At 38.1% G+C, this 24,670-nt stretch overlaps 1 protein-coding gene across 1 annotated transcript; it reads left to right on the top strand.

Annotated features, from left to right (window-relative positions):
• The first annotated feature begins 509 nt into the window (after nucleotides 1-509).
• LOC149933239 (uncharacterized) lies at nucleotides 510-14,748 on the top strand. Its single transcript, XM_090157246.1, has 7 exons — nucleotides 510-925; nucleotides 3,290-3,560; nucleotides 3,630-3,779; nucleotides 3,842-3,903; nucleotides 4,979-5,211; nucleotides 6,034-6,279; nucleotides 13,991-14,748. Exons 1-7 carry the CDS (start codon nucleotides 510-512, stop codon nucleotides 14,656-14,658), a joined length of 2,046 nt encoding a protein of 681 aa, XP_090013372.1. The 3' UTR covers nucleotides 14,659-14,748.
• The last annotated feature ends 9,922 nt before the right edge of the window (nucleotides 14,749-24,670 follow it).

Below are 24,670 nucleotides of genomic sequence, written 5' to 3'. Positions count from 1 at the left end.
CTACCTGCAAGAGAGGAGTAGTTTTTGGTGGGACCCTAAACGCCGACTTCGCGTACGCGGAAAACAAAAGGGGGAGGGCTTTCTTGGGCCTCATTTATCCAATGACCTTCCCAAAAAACCCTTAACGACCGGAAGACGGCAAACGGGTGGTTGCCGCGAATCGGACACACATTCAATCTCGCCGAGAGATCTTCTCGGAAATATTTTTGACGATCTCTCTAAAGAGACCCATATTTTGGGTCCAAAGACCCCCTCCCCCTGTCCGTTTGATATCGTCGTTCGAACCCCTTTCGGCGAGACTTTCCAAAAATAAAAGAAAGAAAAGTTTGGAAGGGACAGTAGCCGGCAATCGTCCGGAGTTTCCGTTCGAGAACGCGTCGCGTTGGACTTATTGAAATTTGTCCCGTAGCTGGTAGATTTTGCTATCACCCGCGAAATTTGTATAATTCTTTCGTGATTTTTCGTCAACGTAGTAGTATAGTCTCAGGTACCCGCGAATGTTGCCCGAAATGTCTCGCGCCGTGCTTAAGAGCGACGCGTCATCGCCGCCAACCAGCGACGCCTCTTCAAGCACCAACTCTGGTCGGATTCATTCGACGGCGGGCGACGATCACCTCAATTACCCGTTATTCGCGTATCGCGGCTCTCTTCACCATCTCCATCAACATCAGTTCCAACATCATCCTCAAGCGTCCAATGACGAGCCTACCGCGGCCCAGGACGGCTCGCTTCATTGCGGGGTCGGGCTCTTGTCGGCGTACGACGACGCTGCCGCGGCTAGGAACCCTCCTTCCTCTTCCCTCGTGGACCGAAATCACGTCTACGGCGGCGGCTCGAGCGACGGGTCTGTCCTCTTGGAAGACGCCGCCTTATGGAACAAGTTTAACGATTGCCAGAATGAGATGATCGTTACTAAGAGTGGAAGGTAAGAATCATTACAAAGCCGGACGATTAATAGTATATTAATTTAGGAAGATGACAACCGTTTTAAATTGAAATCCATACGAATCATTGCGAAATAAATAGTTTTTGTATTTAATCAAAAGTAAATGAACCGAAGTTATCAGACTGCTATAGTCTCCATGTTGGGGGCGTTTTCCTTATGAAGTTACACTTTGACCTCGTATTTGAAATTTTTCGAGTTCCTAGGCCGAAAAACGTTTATATTTTATACATAGAAATAGCTGTACCCACAATTCTCAAGTAAAATTTATCGCGTCAAAAGACAGGGATGGAAATTAGCTTATATTTGACTCGATTTTCTCATCATTTTCATAAGGAAAACGCCCTCCGATTCGGAGCGTTATTTCGATAACTTCGGTTCATTTATTTCTGATTTAATACGATAAATTTTACCAAAACATTTATTTAAATATTTACTGGTGAGTAGTAGGGATCGGCGTTCGGATAGGAAATAATCCATTCATTTCTTTTATATCCATATCCGAAAATTATGCGAATTATTATTTGTTGCATACTAAATCGTATAATAGTCGCGAATAATATCCATAATCAGTTAATCGAATTTTTTATGATTAATTGAAATTTTGGAGGTTAATTTATCCGTTGCCCCGAGCTCTAGTGAGTAGACATTTTACTAAAATTTCAATTTAAATATTTACTAGTAAGTAGCGGTTAAAACAATCTTTACGTGAAGTAGTTTAGTTCCTTTCTGAAAACAAAGTCGTGTATTATCGGGAAATTAATTACGTTTAATATGGGGTTGTAAAATAGTAATTATGCGGTCTGAAATTCCCATTCGCCAGTTTGATATCTTAATGATTTTTATTTAAATAAAGCAGCGGTTCCCATTTTTTTTCTATGGAACCCTAAATTATCCGCCTAATTCTGGCGGAACCCCATTTAATTTTTTTACTTATCTTAAAAGACTCTTGACACAAACAAAGACGGCTGCGCTGCGAATTTTCGGAACCCCTGTGACACCTTTTGGGAACCACTGAAATAAAGCATGCCACTTTCAGTTTAAAATCCATTTTTAATAACTCTCGTATTGGAAATCGTGGAAAAGCTCTTGCGAATAACCTTTATAACGGACCTTTTAATTAAAATATCTTGAAATAAACACAGCGATTTCTAAATGTAAAAGCGTAAGTTTATAATTACGGTATTTTTATCGCTAGTGGCGCTTGTCTTTTTAGGTATTACTCCACACATAACTATCAGTAATTAATTCGATTAGTTAATGCACTTATGATTTATAATTATAGACTTATGATATAAGTAGACGTAATCTGTTACAACTGCTTTCAGTAGCGCTTCATCATACACGCGAAGGAAAAGTGATAAGTTTATTACAAGTACTATAAAAATGACGGGAAATTGTAATTATATAATTAATTAGTTAATTATTCCAGAGGGTTACGAGGGTTTAATCATTTACAAGGGCTCTCATAGATAAATCAGGAGTTCAGTTGTAAAACATGAATATTATACATATTTGTACGTTTTACCACTGAACGCTTGTTTTATCTTTCAAAAGGTACTTTACCACAGAGTATAAGCTATGACGTAGGCATGCACTACATAATATTTAGTGACGTAACTGAAGGTGATTGAGGGATCAGAGCCCCCTTTAAAAATTAAGATCGAGCTCCCTTTTATAGGAAATAGTTGACAATCTAAGAGGAAGTATAGGATATGATCTGAAGAAAGTCAAAGGGATGACATGAACTCGCGTACGAAAATGGTGGATCAAATTTGATTAAAAAATTATATCCAGAATTAGCCTTTAGGTAGTGGGATGGCGAAGTGGTTAGCACTTTCGCCTCGCAGCAAGAGAAGGCTGGTTCGATCCCAGTTTGTGGCACTGGGTGAAAACTCTAAACAACTCATTCTGCATTGAGTTTTCAAGTTCTCTCCCCTCTGGTTTAAGAGGTATTTCCCCGAGCTCTTCGGTTTCCCCTTACATAAAAACTTGTTGAGTTTAACGGTAATAGTTAGTGTAGGGAGCTGTTGGCTCGCGTGGCATGAAGGGCTTGCCACCACCCTCCTACGCATTGTAACCTGGCCACCCGAAAATTCGCTTTAAAAGTAGCTTGATGGCTTAGGCCTCAGGTGGTGCTTTGGGTTATTATTATTAAATTCGACTTTGATCGAAATTTGGATTTAAAATATGATAATTTTGATGTAATTACAACGCATAAAGTTATTTCGATTTGATGAGAATAATTTGATGAAAAAAAAGGGCCCTTGATTCCAGTTGGATGCAATTTTGCAAATTGGATCAAGTCATTTTCGTAAGTGTTATATTTATGATACTTTGTTTAAGGAGGATGTTTCCGGTGGTTCAAGTGAGCGTCTCGGGTCTGGATCCCAACGCCATGTACTCGATGATTCTGGAGTTCTCTCAAATCGGATCGGGTCGCTGGAAGTACGTCAGCGGGAAGTGGACGTCGAGCGGGAAAGCCGAGCCGGCCCCTCGCCAGGGCACCGTCTACAGCCACCCGGACTCTCCCAACTTCGGACACTTTTGGATGAAGGCTCCCGTCAATTTCGGCCGAGTCAAACTGACCAACAAACCCAGCGCCCCTCAAGGACAGGTGACAAAGGAAACGCTAAACCTTTTCGTACCCAATATAACGAACCAAATATTTATAATTTATATACAGATTGTGTTGAATTCCCTTCACAAGTACCAGCCCATAGTACACGTAGTTGGAGTTCAACCTGGAATTAGTTTCGGAGAAATGACGCCTGTATTAACCGCCACTTTCCCGCAAACCCAATTTATCGCGGTGACTGCCTACCAGAACGAAGAAGTAATTCAAGTAGTGGATTTCTTTCTTATTTCGTATTTCTGACGATTTTGGTACAATTTCAGATTACCGCGTTGAAAGTAACTCACAATCCATACGCCAAAGCGTTCCAAGAATCCAGAGAAAGGTAATGTCTAATTACCTAATTAAAAGTCAAAATTTGTGTAGGCCTATAAGTATATTCCACTGCCTAGATTGGTACAAATATACTAGAGATTTAAAGTACCGTCAAATCCTGTCGTAGCGGATAAAGTTTTGTAATTACGCTAGCGGCATCTTTAGAATCGTTGCTGAGCCATATCATTTAGCAGATGACAGTTTCTAGAATCTAGATAGTTTTACTAATTAATAGTTCAGCAATAAATCTATGGATGGCGCCACGTTTCCGGCAAGCGCGCTCCAGTCGTCATTCGTTACGAAAATGCTTGATCCAATATCCGAATTTGGATCCGACTGCAATCTAGACACATCCAGTTTAAATCCAATTCTGTTTGATCAATCGGAATTAAGTTAAATTTCATTAATTGCAATATGATTAGATACGGGGCGTTGATCACTGCGCAATCCAATAATAATAATCAGCTAGGCTAATACCCAAGGCCACCACCTTAGGCCTAAGCCATCAAGCAACTTTTAAAGCCAATAATTAAGGTGGCCGGGTTACAATGCGTAGGAGGGTGGTGGCAAGCCCTTGATGCCACGCGAGCCAACAGCTCCCTACACTCACTATTACAGTGTACAACTGTACACGCTTTCTATAAAGAGTACTTACGTAATCAGTGTACTTAACGTAAGCTTATTTCGCCTAATCTCAGCGTATTCTGCGTAATCAGTGTGCCGGCAAACTAACAAGGAGACATCCCGAAGTGTTACCCACCGATTTGGTTCAAACTCGGGGGATTGGTAGACCTTCATGTATCATTTTTCATTGCCATGGCAAAACGGTTGCCCATTGAATAAATTCCCTTTAGGATTTTTCAAGTTACATGAAGGTCTACCAATCCCCCGAGTTTGAACAAAATCGGTGGGTTACACTTCGGGATGTCTCCTTGTAAGTGATCAGCTCCTCGAACAGATATGACACATTTCGAATAGCAGTTTTCGATCAAAATCGAATTTGGATCTTCCCAATTTTGGATATAATATTCCAATTAATATGATCCACCATTTTTGTATGCTGATTAAATTCTGGTAACATTTAGGGCGGAAGGATTCAGCACACTCTCCGGAAGTTGCGTAGTGCCGGGAAATTCGAACTTCAACGCCAAAAATATGATGAGGGGCCAAATCTGCGAATCGACGTCCTCGCCGGAACCAACGCATCAGCATAGTTATTCCCCTCACAGATGCGACTCCCAATCGTCCAACGTACCATTGCCGAACAGGACTCTCTACGGAGGATCATCCGGCTTAAAGCAACAAGTCTCACCTTCGGGTACGTAAATGGCGAGTGATCGAAGATTGCAGGGTTGATACTGGGTTACTTTTTTAACTAAAAGTTACTTTTTTTTAAATCGGTTACTAAAAGTTAATATTTGTCCAATTTGGTTACTAAAAGTTAATATTTGTCTAATTTGGTTACTAAAAGTTATTATTTGTTTAATTTGGTTACTAAAAGTTAATATTCGTCTAATTGGGTTACTAAAAGTTAATATTTGTACAATTTGGTTACTAAAAGTTAATATTTGTCCAATTTGGTTACCAAAAGTTAATATTCGTCTAATTTGGTTACTAAAAGTTATTATTTTTCCAATTTGGTTACTAACAGTTAATATTCGTCTAATTTGGTTAATAAAAGTTAATATTTGTCTAATTTGGTTACTAAAAGTTAATATTCGTCTAATTTGGTTACTAAAAGTTAATATTCGTCTAATTTGGTTATAAAAGTTTCTATTTTGAAATTTATTAGGTTATCTCTACGAAAAAATATTTGACCATATTTAATTTTAGTACTATGCCCATAGAAATTCGTAACGAAGGTAGGCTTTTTTAGTTAAAAAACTAGCGGGCAGATTCCGTAGAAATGTAAAAGCGTTAACCAACTTATGTCTACTCCTATTCGGTAGCCACAATTGTATCTCGTCTAAAAGATCGTCTGCTTAGTTTATTATTATTATTTCTTAGTTACTTTTAGGTTACTTTTTGGTTACTATTTGGGAAGAAGTAAATTGCTATTTACTCTAAAACTAGTTATGAATTTGAGTTTCAGCCCTGAGATTGTCTTTCAATTTAACATATGCAATATTTTATTCTTCAGGATCGTGGTTCATTTCACCAGTTGGCAGCGGAATCTCTAGTCCTCCTTTCTACTCGCACCACCACGCTGTTTCTTCAGCATCAAATAATTGTAATCTGAGCTCGTCCGAAATCTCTCTTTCCGCCTCGACCACTCCGTACTGCAACCCTCGCGGCTCGGCCACTTCTCTTCACCGGCTGCTCGGACCATACCCAAACAGGAACTCCAGCAAACGCTCCGGCAACAGCGAGTGCATCACGCAATCAGGTAGACCCAGTTTTACTTTAAAAGAGGACTGACATCAATGTCGATATAAATGTATTCCGAATTCCATTTATCGCTCATGGAACTACTGCGAAATCGCTCTCGTAATGGTCTCTAAAGCCACGTTCACACTTACCCCTAAATTCGCTTCGTTTAGATAACTGGTTTTCCAAACCAACGTGAGAAATCGCTTCGTGTTGGTTCGGGAAGCAACTCGTCCAAGTCGGTTCGCTTAGAATCGCTTTCAAAACGACAAGGCGGGGAAGTAAAATTGCTCGTATTTTCAAAAATAATGGGATTAAAATTCTAAATAATGTCAAATAATATTACTGTGTGTATAGGAAATATGATTAACTAATTGTTTTGGAATACATTTTAGTATTTTAAAAATTATGGTCATAATTTGAAATGACGTTAAGCCTTGGCTATAAGCGAACCGGGGGGAAGCGATTTCGCAAGTGTGAACCAGGAATTATCGTCGGCGGTCAAAACTGGCATTCAAACCGACCTAAACTGGGTTTGAAGCTCAAGTGTGACCGTGGCTTAAATGGAAAATGGAAAACGAAAAATAATCAATGAGCACTCGGAGAGCTTAAAGGGGAAGCGCCAAGGTTTAACCAGTAGCACGAGCGTATTGGCGATGAAAAATGTAACTTTATAGCTTCGTAATTAATTTTAGTTTACTTCTCTCGGTCACATCGGCGTGCGCTTCTGAAACTCTGTCTAACAAAGAATGGCTATACTCACGTCGTCAGTTGCAGCTAGGAGCAGCAAACACAAGGAGAACGCAGCTTGCCTTTAAACACACTAAGGCAGTCCAAGTTTTGTGTACAAATTTCATTGGACGAGCCTTTACGCTGAGCGTGAAGGGGGAAGACAATTTCCGAATTTTTCCCTAAAGCATCTAACCAATGAAAAATGTACACCAGAAAATGCACTACTTTTGACGGGTTGCGTTCTCCTTGTGGGGGCAGTCAGTGGCGCCGCCAGCAATAGGCACGAGTAGGCACGTGCTTACGTGGAAAACTAGAGGGGGCCCCAATTTTAATAAAAAAGGGGGCTCTAAAAATTTTCAAACTTGTGAAGTTGTGACTATCAACTAATAGTTATTAGTCTTTAGTCACATAATAATTTACGTTGTCAATGGCGAAACAGACTATTATTAAAAAAATGCGTTAGGTAAATAGGTAGGTAGAGTCAAACTTATGTTTATTCTGTTACTTATGGTTGAAGTAAATATATTAAAAATTGGTGGGCAAGAGGGGGCCCCAAATTGTAGTGCCTACGTGGGAAAAAATCCTGGCGGCGCCACTGGGGGCAGTGCTGCGTTTGTTGCTCCTAAGTTGCAGGTTAAGAAAGGAAAAATATCTAGTAAATTTGGCGGAAAAATACTAACACGACTTTCCGATAAATCGGCTGCGGGAATTTAGAATTTCGCTTATTTTCTGTTGAATTCCTAAAGGTTCTTGCACGATTTATATTAATCCATTTTATTATTTGATGATGAATAAAACTACGTTAAATTTGCAAATTTAACGTAGTTTTATTCATCATCAAATAATAATTTAGCATAATAGACTTAAACCACTTCACCGTAAGCCTTAATCCATTTTAGAAAATTCTATTGCGTAAATTTCTAAAATGATCAATAAATATTTACATTTGTAGATTATTATTTTGAAGCTCCATTATATAGCGTATTTTTAGTATTATGCTCCTAAATTCCAAAATAAATCATAACTGTTTTTAAACCTTATCTATTTTAATTAATTAATGATAACGAAATTGACGGTATTTTCCAAAATAATATAACGCGCGCGGGTATACTTAGAAATTCAACCGTAAATAGGCCAAATTCTAAATTCCCGCAGCCGGTACTGCCGATTTACCGGAAATTCGTGCTAGTATCTTTCCACCAAATGTACTAGATAGTTTGCCTTTCTAAATTCCGCCCGTCGTCAAGTAGTATTAACCTATGCAACTTTGTGTTTGCGTGTTTGTGGGTAGGATGAATACACTATTCACCCTACCATATCATATCATACTTATCAATTAGGGTCTTGTTAAATTTTTAAGACAAAAATTAGCTGATATTTGCATAAGCTTGCCACATCCCTTTTAAATTGACTTCGCTATTAAACATTTTCGAGATTAGGAGGCAGGGTGCTAGGCTTAAGTTTTCAATTTACTCTATGAACTAAATGTTTCAGAAATGTGAAATTCATTGATCCAGAATAAATATGGAAGTTCCTACTTCCTTTGAAAAACCAATTACACTTTCGTTAGTTATTAAAATAGTTTCAGTAATTTTAAAATGTAAATATTGATTTCGGAGGTCATAAATTTTAGTAACTGATAGCTCAATGATCTTATCTAGCACTTTCCCTAAACGTCCGGGTAATTTTTAATTATATTTTAATTCTAAGTGGACCTGCGCGCGTGATTTAAATCCCAGAAAATAAGGTAAACAATACCTAGCAAAATTCGGTTTCTAGTGTGCAGGGAAGGTAAAGGTAAATATGTAATTGTGCAATTTCGAAGTTTGTTTCATAATGGATAGTACTAAAAATCCTTTTTACGATGCCTTAAAATATTTCACAACATTTGAGGGAATTTATTTTTTTATTTCAAACAAAAATATTTCTAATGACAGCAAGGTCTTCACACCAATTACACCAATACTGCAATAAGTCAGTTACAAATGAGCACTACTACGTTACCGATACATGGCAAATATCACTAGAATAACACAAAATACCTCTAAAACTAATGAGAAATATTCGACACTAAAATAATAATACAATATCAATTCGAAAATCCCCGAATGTTCGTAGAGTTCAAGGCGCCACGCCGGATTTTTGCCTCATTTTCGGCGCGGTTTCTTCGGCGCGACGCCGTGCTATTTGCAATTTCTTCCCAATAAACCAAGAAATATTAAAACTAGAAAATTCTTATATTCCAAAGCTTATTGTCTCAGGTTACATTTATTTCTAGTATTGTTTCGATTCTGAAAATAATAGCCACGTGGTACCGCCACCTGTGGCAATCTAAGAGGAAAAGTTACTTCTCTTAACTATTAACTATTAACTATTAACTTTTGATACAGTAAAGACGTAAGCTGTGTCTATTGAAATACACATTAACCAAAGTAACCCGTGCAAAAACCCAGCTTAAGAAACTAGATACCGGTTCTCGAGATATACGGGGTGTTTCAAACGGTTGTGCAAAAATTTTAAGGAGTTGTAGGGGGTGAGTTGAGCAGTATGCTCGTTTTTTCCCATTTTCCTGCGACGAGTTAAAAGAGCGCCAGAGAGCTTCAAAGTGTGGCCTACTAGCCCCTGGAAGTAGGCTGCAACGAGCGCAAAACCAAGCAGCGGGGACTTTAAATACTGTTTAAGTTTACTTTTTTACGCTGGTTACCTCGATTTGTTTACAAAGTTCTTTTTTACCTATCTCACGAACCCAAACCTGAATGTTCGCGTTTCCCTTCTGCTGGGTTTTGCGCTTGTTGCAGCCTACTTCCAGGGGCTAGTAGGCCACACTTTGAAGCTCTCTGGCGCTCTTTTAAACCATCGTAGGAAAATGGGGAAAAAACCGGCATACTTCTCAATTCACCAGTTACAACTTCTTAAAATTTTTGCATATACTTTTGAAACACCCTGTATATTAAAGTTTGGTCAAAGCTAGAGCTGCTTCTATGTTTTCTATGAACTAGCTATTTCTAGCAGACTAAACAAAGAGAAAAATTTAAATTTGTTATATTCTTTGATGCATTTTTAAGACTTACGCCGCCAAATGGCACCGCCGCCAAAAATATTTGGTCGGCGTGCTGCCACTGAACGCTCTGAAAATGAGTAACGCCGCCGCCGGCAATTTTACATCGGCGTTGGACTCTAAATGTTCGCCGCCCGTATTAGATGGCGACACAAGCAGGTTACCCGAGTAGTAACTATCTGATTTTGTTTAAACTCGGGAGTTAAGTAGACTTTCATGTAACTTAAGAAACCCTAAAGGGAAGACAACTAAAATAGAACATTTATGTAAAATAACATAGAAAAATGGAAGATTCTAAAGGTCCCCAATTTAATTCATCTAAATTTACTCTATTTCCCAAATTTATTTTTGTTTATCCAATTTTAACCAACTGTACATGCAATAGTGAATTTAACTAAAATTTTGCCCGAATTTACATTATTTTACTCAAATGTACACGAATGTTTAGCAAATTTGCGAAACTAAAACGATTTTATCCTATTTTTACTAATTTACACAATTTTTTCTAATATTTATCGAATTTTATCCAAGTTACACGATTGTATCCAATTTGCATTAATTTACCAATTTTACACGTATTTACTAAAGTGTTCCCAAAATTACACGAATTTTTAAAATTTTAAAAAAATTCCACAATTTATTAAATTTTAACCAAATTTACATAAATTTATCAAGTTTTCAAAAAAATTATGAATTTACTTTATTTAACCTATATAGACATTTGATATAAATTTAACAAAATTTTAGATATTTCAAGTAAATTTGAAATATTTTATCCCGAATGAAGGCAATTCTTAAAATTTCACGAATTTTTCCAAATTCCCTTGCCTTTACCCAAATGTACCCATTTTACATTTAATTATATACCCAATTTAATTATATATACCTAAATTTAACCACCTTTGGCCTTTTTTATAAAAAAATATAATCTTTGAAAATTCAAATTTCGTTTTTCCTATGTTATTTTTAATGTTATATTTTGTTTGTCAAAAACGTTTTCGGTTGCCATGGCAAAACTAAATCCCTTAGCAACATTTCCCTTATCGATTTTTTAAGTTACATGAAAGTCTACTTAACTCTCGAGTTTAAACAAAATCGGTGAAGCTGATATGGAAAGCTATTGGCAATGAAAGAGCCTGACCTTTAAACCACTTTCCCATTAGTGGAAATAGCTAGCTTAAAAGCCACCCCCCTTAGTACTTAGGGGCGCCATCTAATCGGAGGCAGGTCTGAAATATTTCCTTTGTGGTTAATCACTTTTAATTAATAACCTATTTACCGGATTAAAATCATACGCCTATGAACACAACCGTAAATTCAAAAATCCCCACGACTGTTTACCGGAAATAAATAGGATAATCTCCTGGAGCTATTCGTAATCGGACTTATACCCCAACATAAGTAATTTAATCAACATAAGTGTTACACTTCATATTATTTTAAAGCTAATTTTCTAGCCGAACCTTTTTTCGACACTAACATTATCGCCTAACTCTGATCTGGACGCAAACGAATTGAGTTTTATGTTATCGTCCTTGATAGTAGTATATTTCTCCTTGGGCATATTTAAACACTACTTGGCTCTAAAACTAAATCGGGTCGGTAATTAATTAGGCTAATAATTATAAGTAGGTGACTACGCTTACGTAAAAGAATTAAAATTAAAAATATTGGAAATATTTAATCAAAAATACGTTTACTTTTAAAATGATATAAAAATGGCAAAATTTATAATTTGCAATACACCACTTCCGTAATACGGTTGACTCAAGCGCAGCGACTTACGCACCATCTACTATCAAAACAGATTAATGTTGAGCATGTAAATTCCTTTTTCCTGATTCTACCACACTTAAGTAGTACCATTTTCTAAAAACTGTCGCACAAATTTTACTTACACCATAAGTAAAATAATACCTCTAAGTATGACATTATAATTTTTTTTTACTTCATCCTATCTTCACAGTGACGCCAAAAACTTTCTAAATAGCGCCACCCGGTAGCGACGCCATGAACTAATCTAACCTAACTTCCGTTAACGTGATATTCCGGGAATTTGGCACGTTATTTTGAATACCACCATTTTTAGGCTTAATGCGTGTTTATGATTGGCTGAATTAGAACTCTGACTTCTTTTGGATGACCAATATAAAAATTCAAATAACAAAGAGTGTTTAACTTCTGGGTTACAAAGTTGCTAGTCGTTTTACTGATTTATCTTTGGTGAAGAAAGGATGCAGTAAGAAAAAATGCACGAGCAAGGCTGCAAGTGTCATACTTAAGATGTTTTATGTTACTTATGCTTACACTTATACACGATAAACTAATAATAGACAGGTTAAACCATTCTCTACACAAATTAAGTGTAATAGAAACTTGTAGATTAGATTGTCCACAATTAAGCTATACGTCTAAAAGTTTTCCCAACACGAGTTGCATATTTATGCTGGATCACCTTATTACACATTTCTGTAATCAGATTTTTCAGAATCTAGTGTTAACTGGCGCACGTGTTACCATACGATTTTTAAAGATGCCCTTTAAAAGAAACTCGAGCATGAGTGCTAACTACTCTGATATGCCACACTGTTATAAAAATAATTCTGGTAACGCCTACGTAAATGTAGATTAAAGGCTTATTTACACGCGGCAACGTTTTGCAACTCATCGTTAACCAACAGGGATAAAATATTTGGTTAACGTGTTGGCCACACATATGGCAAATTCACAGGAGTCAACAGCTTTACCCAACTTTGTTGGTGAGCGTAGTTTTCTACTTTCGTTCGGAAAACACGTGCCGTTTTCATTCAAACGCTTTACGAAAAGTAGTCAAGATTTTCCCTTGAACCGCCCAAGAAAATTACTCGTAACCAAATATGTCAATTTATATTAATGAAGGTATTTATCATTAATTAATTATAATTTAGGTTTGTATAATAAAATGTATGTATACCATAATTTACAAATTTAAATATTTTAAATTTAAGCTACGGTCGTAAAAACTGGCCGTTTTTCAAACCTTGTCTAACAAAAGCGTTTGTGTGGCCACCACTTTATGGAAATATTTTCTCCATTCAAACACACACGGACTCTGGTCGACTAACAATGTTTAGCAAAAAAGGTTGGCTCCAGTTAATATTATTCATTTGTTGACCAATATTAACTCCCAATATTTAAATCTAATAATTTTCGTACACATTCTTTGGATGCTATTCGCAAATTAAGTAACGCAAATTTCTAAATAAAGCCTATTCATTTATTGTTTTACCTTTAGAAAACTAATAGTACTATTATAATGAGAAAAACAATTACTTAATTGCTACGGTAATTTCAAATCCTAATTTAGGTTCCGTGAACATTTGAACGACAATTAGCTTGATTGAACAAAGCAAATTAAATTATTAATATTAATTACCTTTATTAAAGTAAATTGGCGTTTTGCAGTAGAAGATTTTTTTGGTTTTAAGAATTGAAAGTGTTTTTATTCGCTCTCGAAATCTCGGAAACATTTCGTGGAGTCTGGGAACTAAATCTCTAATCGAAAACCGCGCATACTCAAAGTTAGAGCGTTTACGTATCAGATATTTAGCACTTATAGACGTACTTAGTTTAACCTAGGAGTAACAAACACAAGAAGAACGCGGCTAGCCTTAAAACACGCTAACGCAGTGTTGTGTACAAATTTCATTGGACGAACCTTTACGCTGAACGTTTTACGGAAAGGGGGAAGACAATTTCCGAATTTTCCCCTTCCTGCGGCAGCAAGCGCTAAAGCGTCTAACCAATGAAAAATGTACGCGAGAAAATGCACCACTTCTGACGCGTTGCGTTCTCCTCGTGTGGGGTGCTGTGTTTGTTGCTCCTAGGTTTCACAAACTAAATCTCTATATAAAAATAATGAGAAAGTAATTTAAAAATCCCACCACTTTCCGTAATTTAGTTTCACCAGGATACGTTCAAACCTCGCAAGCTTCGTCTCCTTGCGTATCCCAAAATGAAGCCAGCAGCACGCCAACGGTAGGATCACCGGCGACTCAAGACTCGTCTCCCGCTTGCAGCCCCGAAACGCCAGATTCCAACACGAGCCACCACTTCCCAGCCTGCTCCTTCACCGCGACCACGTCTTCGGCGAACACCACTTCCGCCTCCGAAGCCACGCACGGACAGTCAGTCCCCGAGACGCAGCTCGTTTCCGGTCAAGAGTTGGCGGGCTGGTCAGCCGCGTCGACGATTCACCATCCGTTCGTGCCATTCCAGCCTCTTCACACTTTGCACCACTATTCGGGCGCTCCTTCGGGTGCCATCGCGACGGGAGCGGCGGCTCACCTGCACCAACTCCAGATCAGTCCGTGGGGTTTCGCCGACGACCCGATCAGGCCTCATCCGGCTCTTCTATACGGAGTGTTCGGTACCCGAAATACGTCGAGTTCGGGCGTCGCCCAGACTGTTTTGGCGAATGCCCGGGATTTCTTTCAGTCCGATTCCACGGGCAGCGTCTTCGACGGTGACTCGCCCGTCACCGATTCGGGCCCGAAAGACTCGTGCCATTCGACGCCCAAATCGCGAAACCAATGGAGTCCCATCTCCCCCGGCTCATCCGGAAGCTAAGACGCTTCATCGTCTAAAATGCGATTTGTGATATCTTCCTGATTGTACAATACGCGATTCCTTTTAGAACGATTCTTTTTGGTTAATAAATGTTTTTGGTAATGTACGAGCTTAATTTGACATATGTTAAGTCAATACCGCTGGGTGAGGTAGTTGCGAAATAGCTGGCTCAGTGGCGTAGCGTGTATTTCTTTCACCCGGGGCAAACCCTAAATTTTCCACCCCCCACCCCCTTTATTTTCGCAACTGAGCAAAAAATCGGTGAAAAATCTGTGATACTTTGTTGCTCTGTTGATTGCAAAAGGATTCAAGTCATTTAAAAATTAAAATTTTATTTTGTGTGTTTTTAGCAACGCGAACTCTTTAATGAAATGGTCAATATGAATTGGTACCTCTTGTTCGATTGCCAAGAAACCCACATTTGTTCATCTCAACATGCACATTGTAGACCTTCAATAATTGTTTATAATTTTTCTAATACACGATCTCGGCCGGCCGCGTTCGTTTCGATTTTCTAGGCCACTGGCCGCCCCCTACATCTAAGCCGCCCGGGGCCATGGCCCCCTTTGCCCCTCCCACGCTTGGCCACCAAAAATATACAGATATTTGTCGTCCGCTTAAGCATTTAGTTAATTATTATAAATGTTTAATTTCTGATCCATGGTTAATTTAAACTTACAAAATAAAATATCAAAGGGACTGATACTTCATGAAGTATCAGTCCCTTTGATATTTTATTTTGTAAATTTAGTTAATTAGTTTATGATTTGACTAAAATACTGGATATAGCGGAACATACTGCCACTACTTGAAATCGAACTTACGCAATCGATAGTTTTATATTTCGATATCCGGCCCTTTTCCACACGCGTATGTCCATTTTTGACGGATCGAGATTTTTTTGTAATTTTTGATTTTTACAGAACGTCGCCGTTAAAACAAAACCACGTATCTTTTCGGTGGCCTTTTTGAGAAAAATGGATTTTTAATTTTGCAGGGACTTGTGAAATCGCGTTTTAGGTTTTTACACCCGAGTTAATTTTATTAGTTAAATAATTTCGTTTCAATATTGAATTTATGAGGATTTTAATTTAAAAATATTTTGCTAAAGGGAAATTTTTAGAGATACGTGGTTTTACGTCATGAAGTGAAATAGGAGCTGAAAATAAGCAAGATACGTGGTTTTGCGCGAAATGCGTTGTTTTAAAAAAAAGATTTTCAATTGCAACCTATTAATGTTTTTAATGTTATATACGTAAATTGAGGTGTAGAATCTAAATATGTCAATTTTTACAAAACCACGTATCTCAAGTTATGTGGTTTTGTTTTTACGGTGACAAGAATAGCCCTCCAGGAACAGAATCGAAAGTATATACAGTAATATCTCTTACGCAAATATGTACACCACACCACGGCTGAACAGTTACCACTGGTTTTACTCCGAGTAACGATTTTAATCTTAAATATAGAAATTAATCTACGTTGGGATATTTACTTAATTATCTATTATATATCAAAAGTCGAAAATTTAGGCCAGAGATTGCAACAGTAAACCGGTTTCGCCCTTTTGGGGCACTCTGAATGTTTATTATCTATTATATTTTCCCTATAAAAGAGATTTAGTAAACCACCTAATAATATAAAATTAGCGTTGCTTTCCTTTGATATGCAACTCGTTTTGAAATTTTTAAGACTTAGGAATAGTTTCTATATTCGGTGTTATAGTCGCGAGCCAGATTTCCCGCACGGTACTGACGAGTCCCAAATAGGACGAAGCCGGTCTGCCGTTGGAATTTCTGGCTATTTTATTTAATTTAATTTAGTTTTTTACTCTAAGATCTATTTGGTCCGAGGTTCGCGTCTTTTTGTTCGCTCGAAGACCTATCGGTACGAGCTATTAGTAAGTTTTTAAATTTCTTTAAATTTGTTTAGGGTTTAGCTTTTTTATCCCTTTTCATAATGGACTAATCTACTTATTCGCTAATTTTATCATCCTTTACAATGCAGTCCATAGGTGGTTCCTTTTAGCTTAACACTTAATAATATATTTCATCCCGCGCTATTTTCTTCCGAAATGTCTCTTGAAAAATTAAGCGAATAACATTAGCAGTATAGGGATTTCGATTCTTCTCTCTAGGAGACGTTCAAGGATAAGATTCAACTTCGTAACCGTGAATATTGAATTGATTCCGTTTTCATTATTATTTAATGTTGATTAGAGTTTTTCCTGCTTTGTTGCTGTAGAATAAATAAGCTTAATTTTAGGTTCACTTTAATTCTCGCTTTCCACTAGGGCGTGTAACGGTACGTTTCTCAACTTTCTTACGTTTAAAATATTTACACGTAAAAAAGTAATATTTAACTAAGCTTAAAACTATAAGTTTATGCCTTTGAAAATTTCTAAAGTCGCTTTTAAAATTCATCTTGAAAATAGCCCTCCCTGTTTTGGGCAAAAAGTAGACTAATAAGGCAGTGTGTCAGAATTTATAGCCCGGTGTACCTAGTAACAAAGACCATACCACCGGAGGCCTATCATTTCGCCGTACGCGAAAGTGACATTTCATATTAGGACAATTAGCAAAATTAAAATCAAGCGGCGCATCGCGTCGCCCCCCCCCCCCCCCCGCACTTGATTTAATGAGTAGGATTTTCATTGGACGAGCCTTTTCGCCGAACGTTTTACGGGCGGAGGGGAAGACAATTTACTAATTTTCCCCTTCCGACGGCAACAGGCGCTAAAGCGTCTAACCAATGAAAAATGTACACAAGAAAAGGCCACTGCTTTTATTACATTAAACATAAAGATCTTACATTAGATCTTATTTAGGAAGTATTTGTAATGTGAGACCTCCGAACTCAAAGCTTTTCAAGGGTGCAATTAAATTTGAAAATTCTGCACGAGTATATATTGAAAATGCACGTTACAGAAAAGTCCTATACAAACTCGCTCAAAAGCTTAGCTTAGCTTCGGCTGCAATACATTTTCAACACTCGACCCCACTCTGAACTTTTACATAACCTGACACCCCTTGACGAATATATCGCTACGATACTGCAAAACCTAGTAAACGCCATTTTATTCAAATTTGAGAAATTTCATTTTATTTAAACGGTAACCCCAATTCCGGAATTTCCTATAATTTAACGTCTTTCCTTTTTCTCGTATAATTTCATTAAATTTCTTATAATAGCCTATATTTTAACCCGAAAGTCTGAAGGAATTAAAAGAGTTGATATTTTACTCTTAGATATTTTATTTTTTCGAAAAAATTATATTTTATATCAATAATTTAATAATAAAGATGGTTCTTGCTTTTAATTACCAACTTAAAACAATTTTGTCAACCGTTTTCCCTTATTGTATAATTAATTTTCACATATTGTTTCTTTTTTTCTCCCAATCTTCTTCCTATATTTTCCTTCCCCCCACCCAATTTTCATCCTATATTTACCAATATATTTCACTGATAAATTTCCTATAATTCCTTTAAAGGATTTAAAAAAATTACGTGGTCACCCTTTATTTATTAGCATTATTTCTAATGGTAACATAAGTGGTATTTACTGCTGTAACTGGTCTAGGAATTGTTTTGGCTGGTGGAAATATTTTCCAATTGGTGTACCATTGGTTTGAGTCTATTTGATCGATTCCCAAATGATCGAATGGGTGCCATTTGATCGAATTTCCATTTGATCGAATGGCATATGATCGAATGGCATTTGATCGAATGGCATTTGATCGAACGAAATTTGATCGAAAGCTACTGTAGGGTAAAACTACTAGTTTTTGGTAGTAAATCGAAAAGGCAACGGTGCATACGCGCCTACGGCGCGCGTACATCAACCTAACCTAACCTAACCTGACCCTATTTATTTATATCAAAAACAACGGGCCGTTATCGTCGATGTCATAAAAAATTCCATCATATAGTGTATAAAGTAAAAATCTCTTCATCTTTGTGGCTTAATACAGTTAAAGCAATGAATTATTCCATCATTATTCCTTCTGCACTTCATATTGACATTCGGTAAAATAAAAACATACCAACTGGTACAATAAAAACATACCAACTGGTACTATAAATACTTTTGAATTCGATCATTTGAAGGTTCGATCTTATGAAACAAATGACAAATGGGATTCGATCAAATGGAATTTCGATCAATTGCAACGTATAATGATCGACTGTCGATCACATATTTTTCAATCAAATGGACCAATACCGTACCATTCACCTATCTAACTATAAATTTTCAAAATAAGCTCTTACTAGTTTTGGGCACGAGACAGCCTACTGCTCTATAGAGCTTTCATTCTAAGTATTAGCCAGGAGTTTGATGAAAAATTTATATTCTCGCTATAATAACGAATCTACTAACTTATTCACTAATATTTAAAATTAAACATATTTTTCTAACCCATTTTACACGCGTAAATCCTTTTAACATATATCGGATAAATTATTGCGGGATAAGTAAACCCTTTACGCAATCGCGAGCAAACAGTACCAGCTCTCTTCGTCTTGACGTAAACCTGTCGCGTTGGTTTCTAGAACTAAATCTATGTTCTGGGAGGGGCGAAATGGCGGCGGCTCTCTTTCATTCTCGGGACCCATTTAATGACATGTTTGCCCATTTTGTTCTGGCGTGCAAAAAAATAAGAAATTTAGGAACAAATAAAAGTTTATTGGGTATTAAGATGAAAGGAGGAGCCGCCGTCAGTCAACACAGACCGAGAAATGTACGCCAGAAAAACCTCCTCCCAAAATATCTTTCCTCTGACTACGCGAAGAAAAATATTAAAAAATAATATTTTAAATAAAAAGCGCGGAATATGGAAACCGGCGTGGTTATTATACGCGAAAGCTATGCCCGAAATGGTGCAATATTTTTGGGGGGAGGGGTTACGCTACGAAATGGGACTACGAGACGCGGGGTCTTTCAGGGTCAAGACGGCAAAGCTCGAACCACGACTTTTCCAGTTTTATATTAAGAAATGTAAACACACGGCGAGAAAGCTCCAGGAAAAGCCTGTCGCGAAATGGCGTATTCTCTATCCGAGCAAACACGAAGCATCGAGCCCAAAACTCGCACTCTGAAAGTGTAGGTACACATGATACGCTTTCAAATTTTAAATAATTACACGATTTAGAGTAACAACCAGTTGCCAGATTTAATTCCTATTAAAGTTCATTCTTCGTGTCGTGTCAAATTTATTTATTCAAACATAATTTAGAATTGACTGGATAAATATTACTAGCATAAGTAACATAATGCCGTAAGAAAGTACGACACTGAAATAGTGTTCGTACGGGGACCCCGACCCCGACCCCGACCCCGACCCCGACCGTTGCAAATCAAGTGGGGTTTTCCATTTTTCGGGGTTATGTTTTCGTAGTGTAATTTTATATTTTCGCGCCGAGGCCCCCCGCTAAAATCCTAAAAATGTAAAATAGATAGGTTCCTCCTCTCCCTTTTTTCGTGGGCACAATAGAATGATCCGAATGACCTTCCGGTGATGCCGCTGACGTAGCTCACGCTTGACTCCGACTTGAGTCGCTTTTTTAAGTTTTAGTTTCATAATTGCCGTTGTTTCGGACTCTCTCAGTCTCAGCTAAGGAGTGTGGAGTTTTTTTTTGTTTTTTTTTTTTGAGATACACACTCATCGGTGTCGACCCGAGGCCTTAGACACCAGCACACACAATAACTGATTAATCAGGGCGAGATATGTGTAACGGCCACGCCAACGGGGGGATACATGGGGACAGGGGTGGGGACACCCTTGGCGGAAGTATTCCGACCACCCGTTAGGGGATTGGTGGTCGTCCTCACACGGCCATCCACAAACTCTGCCTCCCGGACGCCTGGGATTACAGGAGTGAGCCACTACTCCCGGCTAGGAGTGTGGAGTTACAACGTTTGTAAATAACTTGTGAATTTATAGTCCTAGTCGATAATTCAAAATAACGGTAAAAAAATGCCGCCGATCAGTTTTGTAAAATATTTTCGGCGGCGTAATCGTCGGCCATTTTCGGTATGGAGATACAGGCCGGAATTAAGGGCTTCAAAAGTCGCATGATGACTTAGGCCTAAGGTGGTGCCTTGGGTATTAGCCTAGCTGATTATTATTATTATTATTATTATTATTAATTCAGGCAAGGCTGCCAGATTTCGATAGATAGAAAACGGCCAACTCTCTCAAATGTTTTCGTTTTGAAAACAAAAATTTAGCGGCGTAGCTATGGACTAAGAATATTACTAATAGTCCCTAGGCTCAGAGGCCGGCTTACACAAGATACACTATCTAATCTTAACCAGTAAAATTGTGGTATTTTATAATTTTTCTATTCTTAACAAATACAAAGGATTTTCCATCCCCGACCCCGACCCCGACTTGTTTTTCGCGGGGTTAGACCCACTCCGACCCCGACCCCGACCCCGACTTTATTTTGACCCCGTACGAACACTACACTGAAAGCTATGAACTAAATTGGAAAATTGTCAACTAACTTGATTTTACCGAAACTAGCGCCAAGCATCCCTAACTACTTTTAACCTGGTGGCATAAATTCAAAATCCCATACCAGAGCTAGAGCCTCTTTCTCTATTTGCGCATAGCGAGTTTCGGCTTCGGACAGCGTCTTCGATGCGCAGGCAACCACTCTAAGCTGTTGATTGGATTGTTCTTGCAATAAAAACGCTCCGATACCGTAGGACGAAGAATCCGCGGAGATTACGGTACGTTTATTAGGATCGTACACCACCAATACTATTTTACTGGTTAGCACTTTCTTAATTGTTTTGAAAGCTTCTTCTTGACTTTGACTCCATACCCACGCGTTCTTCGTACTCTGAAGGGCATTTAGTGGTTTGAGGATGTCTGACATTTTGGGTACGAACTTCACCAAATAGTTGGCCATTCATAGAAAGCGTTTTAGCTCTGAAACGTCCTTGGGCCTTGGGAATTGCGAGATCGCTTTAACCTTCTCTTCGTCAGGACGAATTCCATCAGAATCGATCACGTGACCTAAAAACTTAATTCGACGAACTGAAAATTCACACTTCTCTCGATTTAGTGTTATACCAGCTTCTGTCAGTTCTGTAGTACTCGTTTGAGTCTTTTGTCATGCTCTTCTTGGGTACTTCCCCATATTAAAATGTCGTCCTGTAGACTTGTGGTGCCCTCGATCGACTCGATACAGGAACTTATAATACGTTGGAAATGTTCCGAGGCGGAGCTAAGTCCAAATGGTAAACGAATGAAGTAATACCTGCCAAACGGCGTTATGAACGTCGTAAAGTGCGCCGTCTCGGGTGATAAAGGAATTTGCCAGTAGCCGCTATTTGCATCAAACTTGGAAAAGAATATAGCACCTGCTAATTGACCTAACATGTGGTCAATGGCTTGGAGTTGAAATCCTTCACGTTTGATGTGCGAATTTAATACCTTAAAATCGATGCATATTCTCAATTTCCCAGTTGGCTTCTTGACTAAAACAACAGGTGCACACCAATCGGTTGGTACCTCTATTGGCGTAATGACTTTTTCTTTGACCATTCGGTCTCCTTCATCAGCGCTATAGGAACTCTTCTGGCTGTTGTCTCTTGAGGTTGAAATGGTCTTGACGAGTGTGATTTTGGTTTGGGTCTATTCGAGCTAACCCTATCTATGTTGCTACTCTTGTCTGGGTTCAACTCCATTTGTTGTAGCTTGACTTGTTCACTTTGCTTTATCTAATGTAAGATCGTTGTTCAATTGCAAGCGCTCGGATAAGGCTTTGTCTCTTATCCCTACTACTATCCGATCACAGATCATCTCGTCGTGTAGATCACCATATTCACAATGTTTTTCCAGAGTGTGTAGTGAAGTTATATAAACTTCCATGCTTTCGCCTGCTTGCTGTACTCGAGAGTTGAATTTCACCCTTTCGTACGTCCTATTGCGTTTGACAATGTAATGCCTTTCAAATTTATCCACGACTGTGTTAAAATTTCCTTCTTCTTCGGGGTTGAGGTGAAACGACTTCTGCTTGCGGTCCCATAAAATATATAAGGGCATTTTCCTGATCACTTTGATCACACTTGCTCAGACCTGAAGCCTGGCGATATCGCTCAAATCGACGCTTCCAATTTGTCCATTCTCCTGGATTCAATAAGGCATCTGAGGCAGCAGGGCCGGCGGATCGTGTTAATCTCGGGTGGGTATTCAGAAGAAGGGGGGGGGGGGGCGGATTTATTGGGTTATCCTACATAAAAAGATAGGCCTATATAATACTAATTAAGAGAAATTGATAGAGGTAAAAACTACAAAAATTTAGTATTATTCAAATTTATTATTACATAGTATTAATTGCGCAATGCAAAAACTGTACAATTTTTCCAAATATTTTGACGCGTGATTTCATGTAGCTATTAAAATTCATATGGCTACGTGTAACGATGTTTGAAGGATCTGAGTACTAATATTTAAACTCAATTATATAGAAAGGTAGAGACAACGTTATAAAACGTAGTACTGACAACTGTGGGTACTTTTACTACCCCAATTTGTGGTAGAAGACTTCGTTCCTTAAAATTAGGCACCGATTATTTAAATTACAATTATTTAAAAAATAAATGGAGACTTTATGGCTTTGGTGTCAAATAAGCAGTTTAGGGAGAATCAGTTATTTATTTTTTGAACACTTACATTAGAGCCCACTACTAACCAAATAATCAACTCAATATCATATATGTAATATACATTTAGTATCGTTTACCTTCTAAAATTTATAGTGTATGCATATGCACTTATAATTCCTACTTCACAACGGGAGGTAGCTAATAACTATTTTATATAAATGTTTGATACAAAGAGACTAATGACGACAAACATTAACGTTTAAATACACTTATGAAAATTATGCTTTTGTCATTTTATGTATTTTTAAATTTTGATTTTGATGATTTACTTAAATCTATTTCAATCGGGGCAGTGCCGCGTGCATAGTTTTCAACAGCACCTATATTTAAAGCATGAGATAAAGATGTATTTAACTTCCGCATCACTTCCCGATAGAAGTCAGTCTTTACCGTATTTTCAGAAATAGAAAGGGGATGGACGCGAAGGAAATGAAAAGACTTGTCAAAGGTCTATGCTTAAGTTGTGATTTGCCCTTTTGGGAAGACTGCATTTTACTATTCACGCTTGTCTCATTAGAATTAAAAACTATTATTTAATAACCTATTTTACAAATTTACTTCTGCAGTTTTTATACTGAATGAATTAACTTAATCAAGGAGGGGATGGGAAAAATACGTAGTCCCTGGAAAATTGTGGAAACCTAGCTATTCTGTGACCGACTTTGATGACATCAATTCCGGGTGGGTAAAATACCCACCCGGAATTTCCCGGGTGGGTACTTCTACCCACCATACCCACATTATCCGCCGGCCCTGTGGGGCAGGAATTTGAAATGAAGCTGACGGAGGTGGCGGTATGTCGACATCTGACATGATGGGCGCCAGACTTGGAATTAGCGGGAGTCTTGGGGCCAATGGCTCTTAATAAAAATCAGTGGGCTCTTAAAATAAATCATTCGAACGGGGGTTGCGGGCCACCGGGGCTCTCAATTTAATTAAAAAATATTTATTACACATTTTACGGAAATTTCTGGAACATATTGATTTGTAGCTGTTTTTGAAACTCTGTTTTTCTACCCTATACGAGAGCGGGATCTAGCGTTACAAATGATTATGTGTGATATTATAATATACTTGCTTGTTTTAAAATTAATAAATGTTATGTAATTAACGTAACCAATTTTTCCCCTACCCCCTCCCCCGCTTGGGCCAGTGGCTCTCAATAAAAATAAACTTAAGGGGGGTCGGGGGCCCCCGTATAAAATATCACTATTTCCAAGTCTGATGGGCGCAGCGTGATGAGACGAAGTTGCACGTGGACGCTATTGTGTAGAAACTAAGCCTTGGCATAAACGCCGTCAAACCAAGACACGTTTCTTGACTTGTGCTT

The sequence above is a fragment of the Leiobunum rupestre genome, chromosome 8 (assembly GCF_980474605.1).
Source record: "Leiobunum rupestre chromosome 8, qqLeiRupe1.1.hap1, whole genome shotgun sequence".
NCBI lineage: Eukaryota > Metazoa > Arthropoda > Arachnida > Opiliones > Sclerosomatidae > Leiobunum > Leiobunum rupestre.
This window is presented reverse-complemented; position numbering and strand designations above follow the sequence as displayed.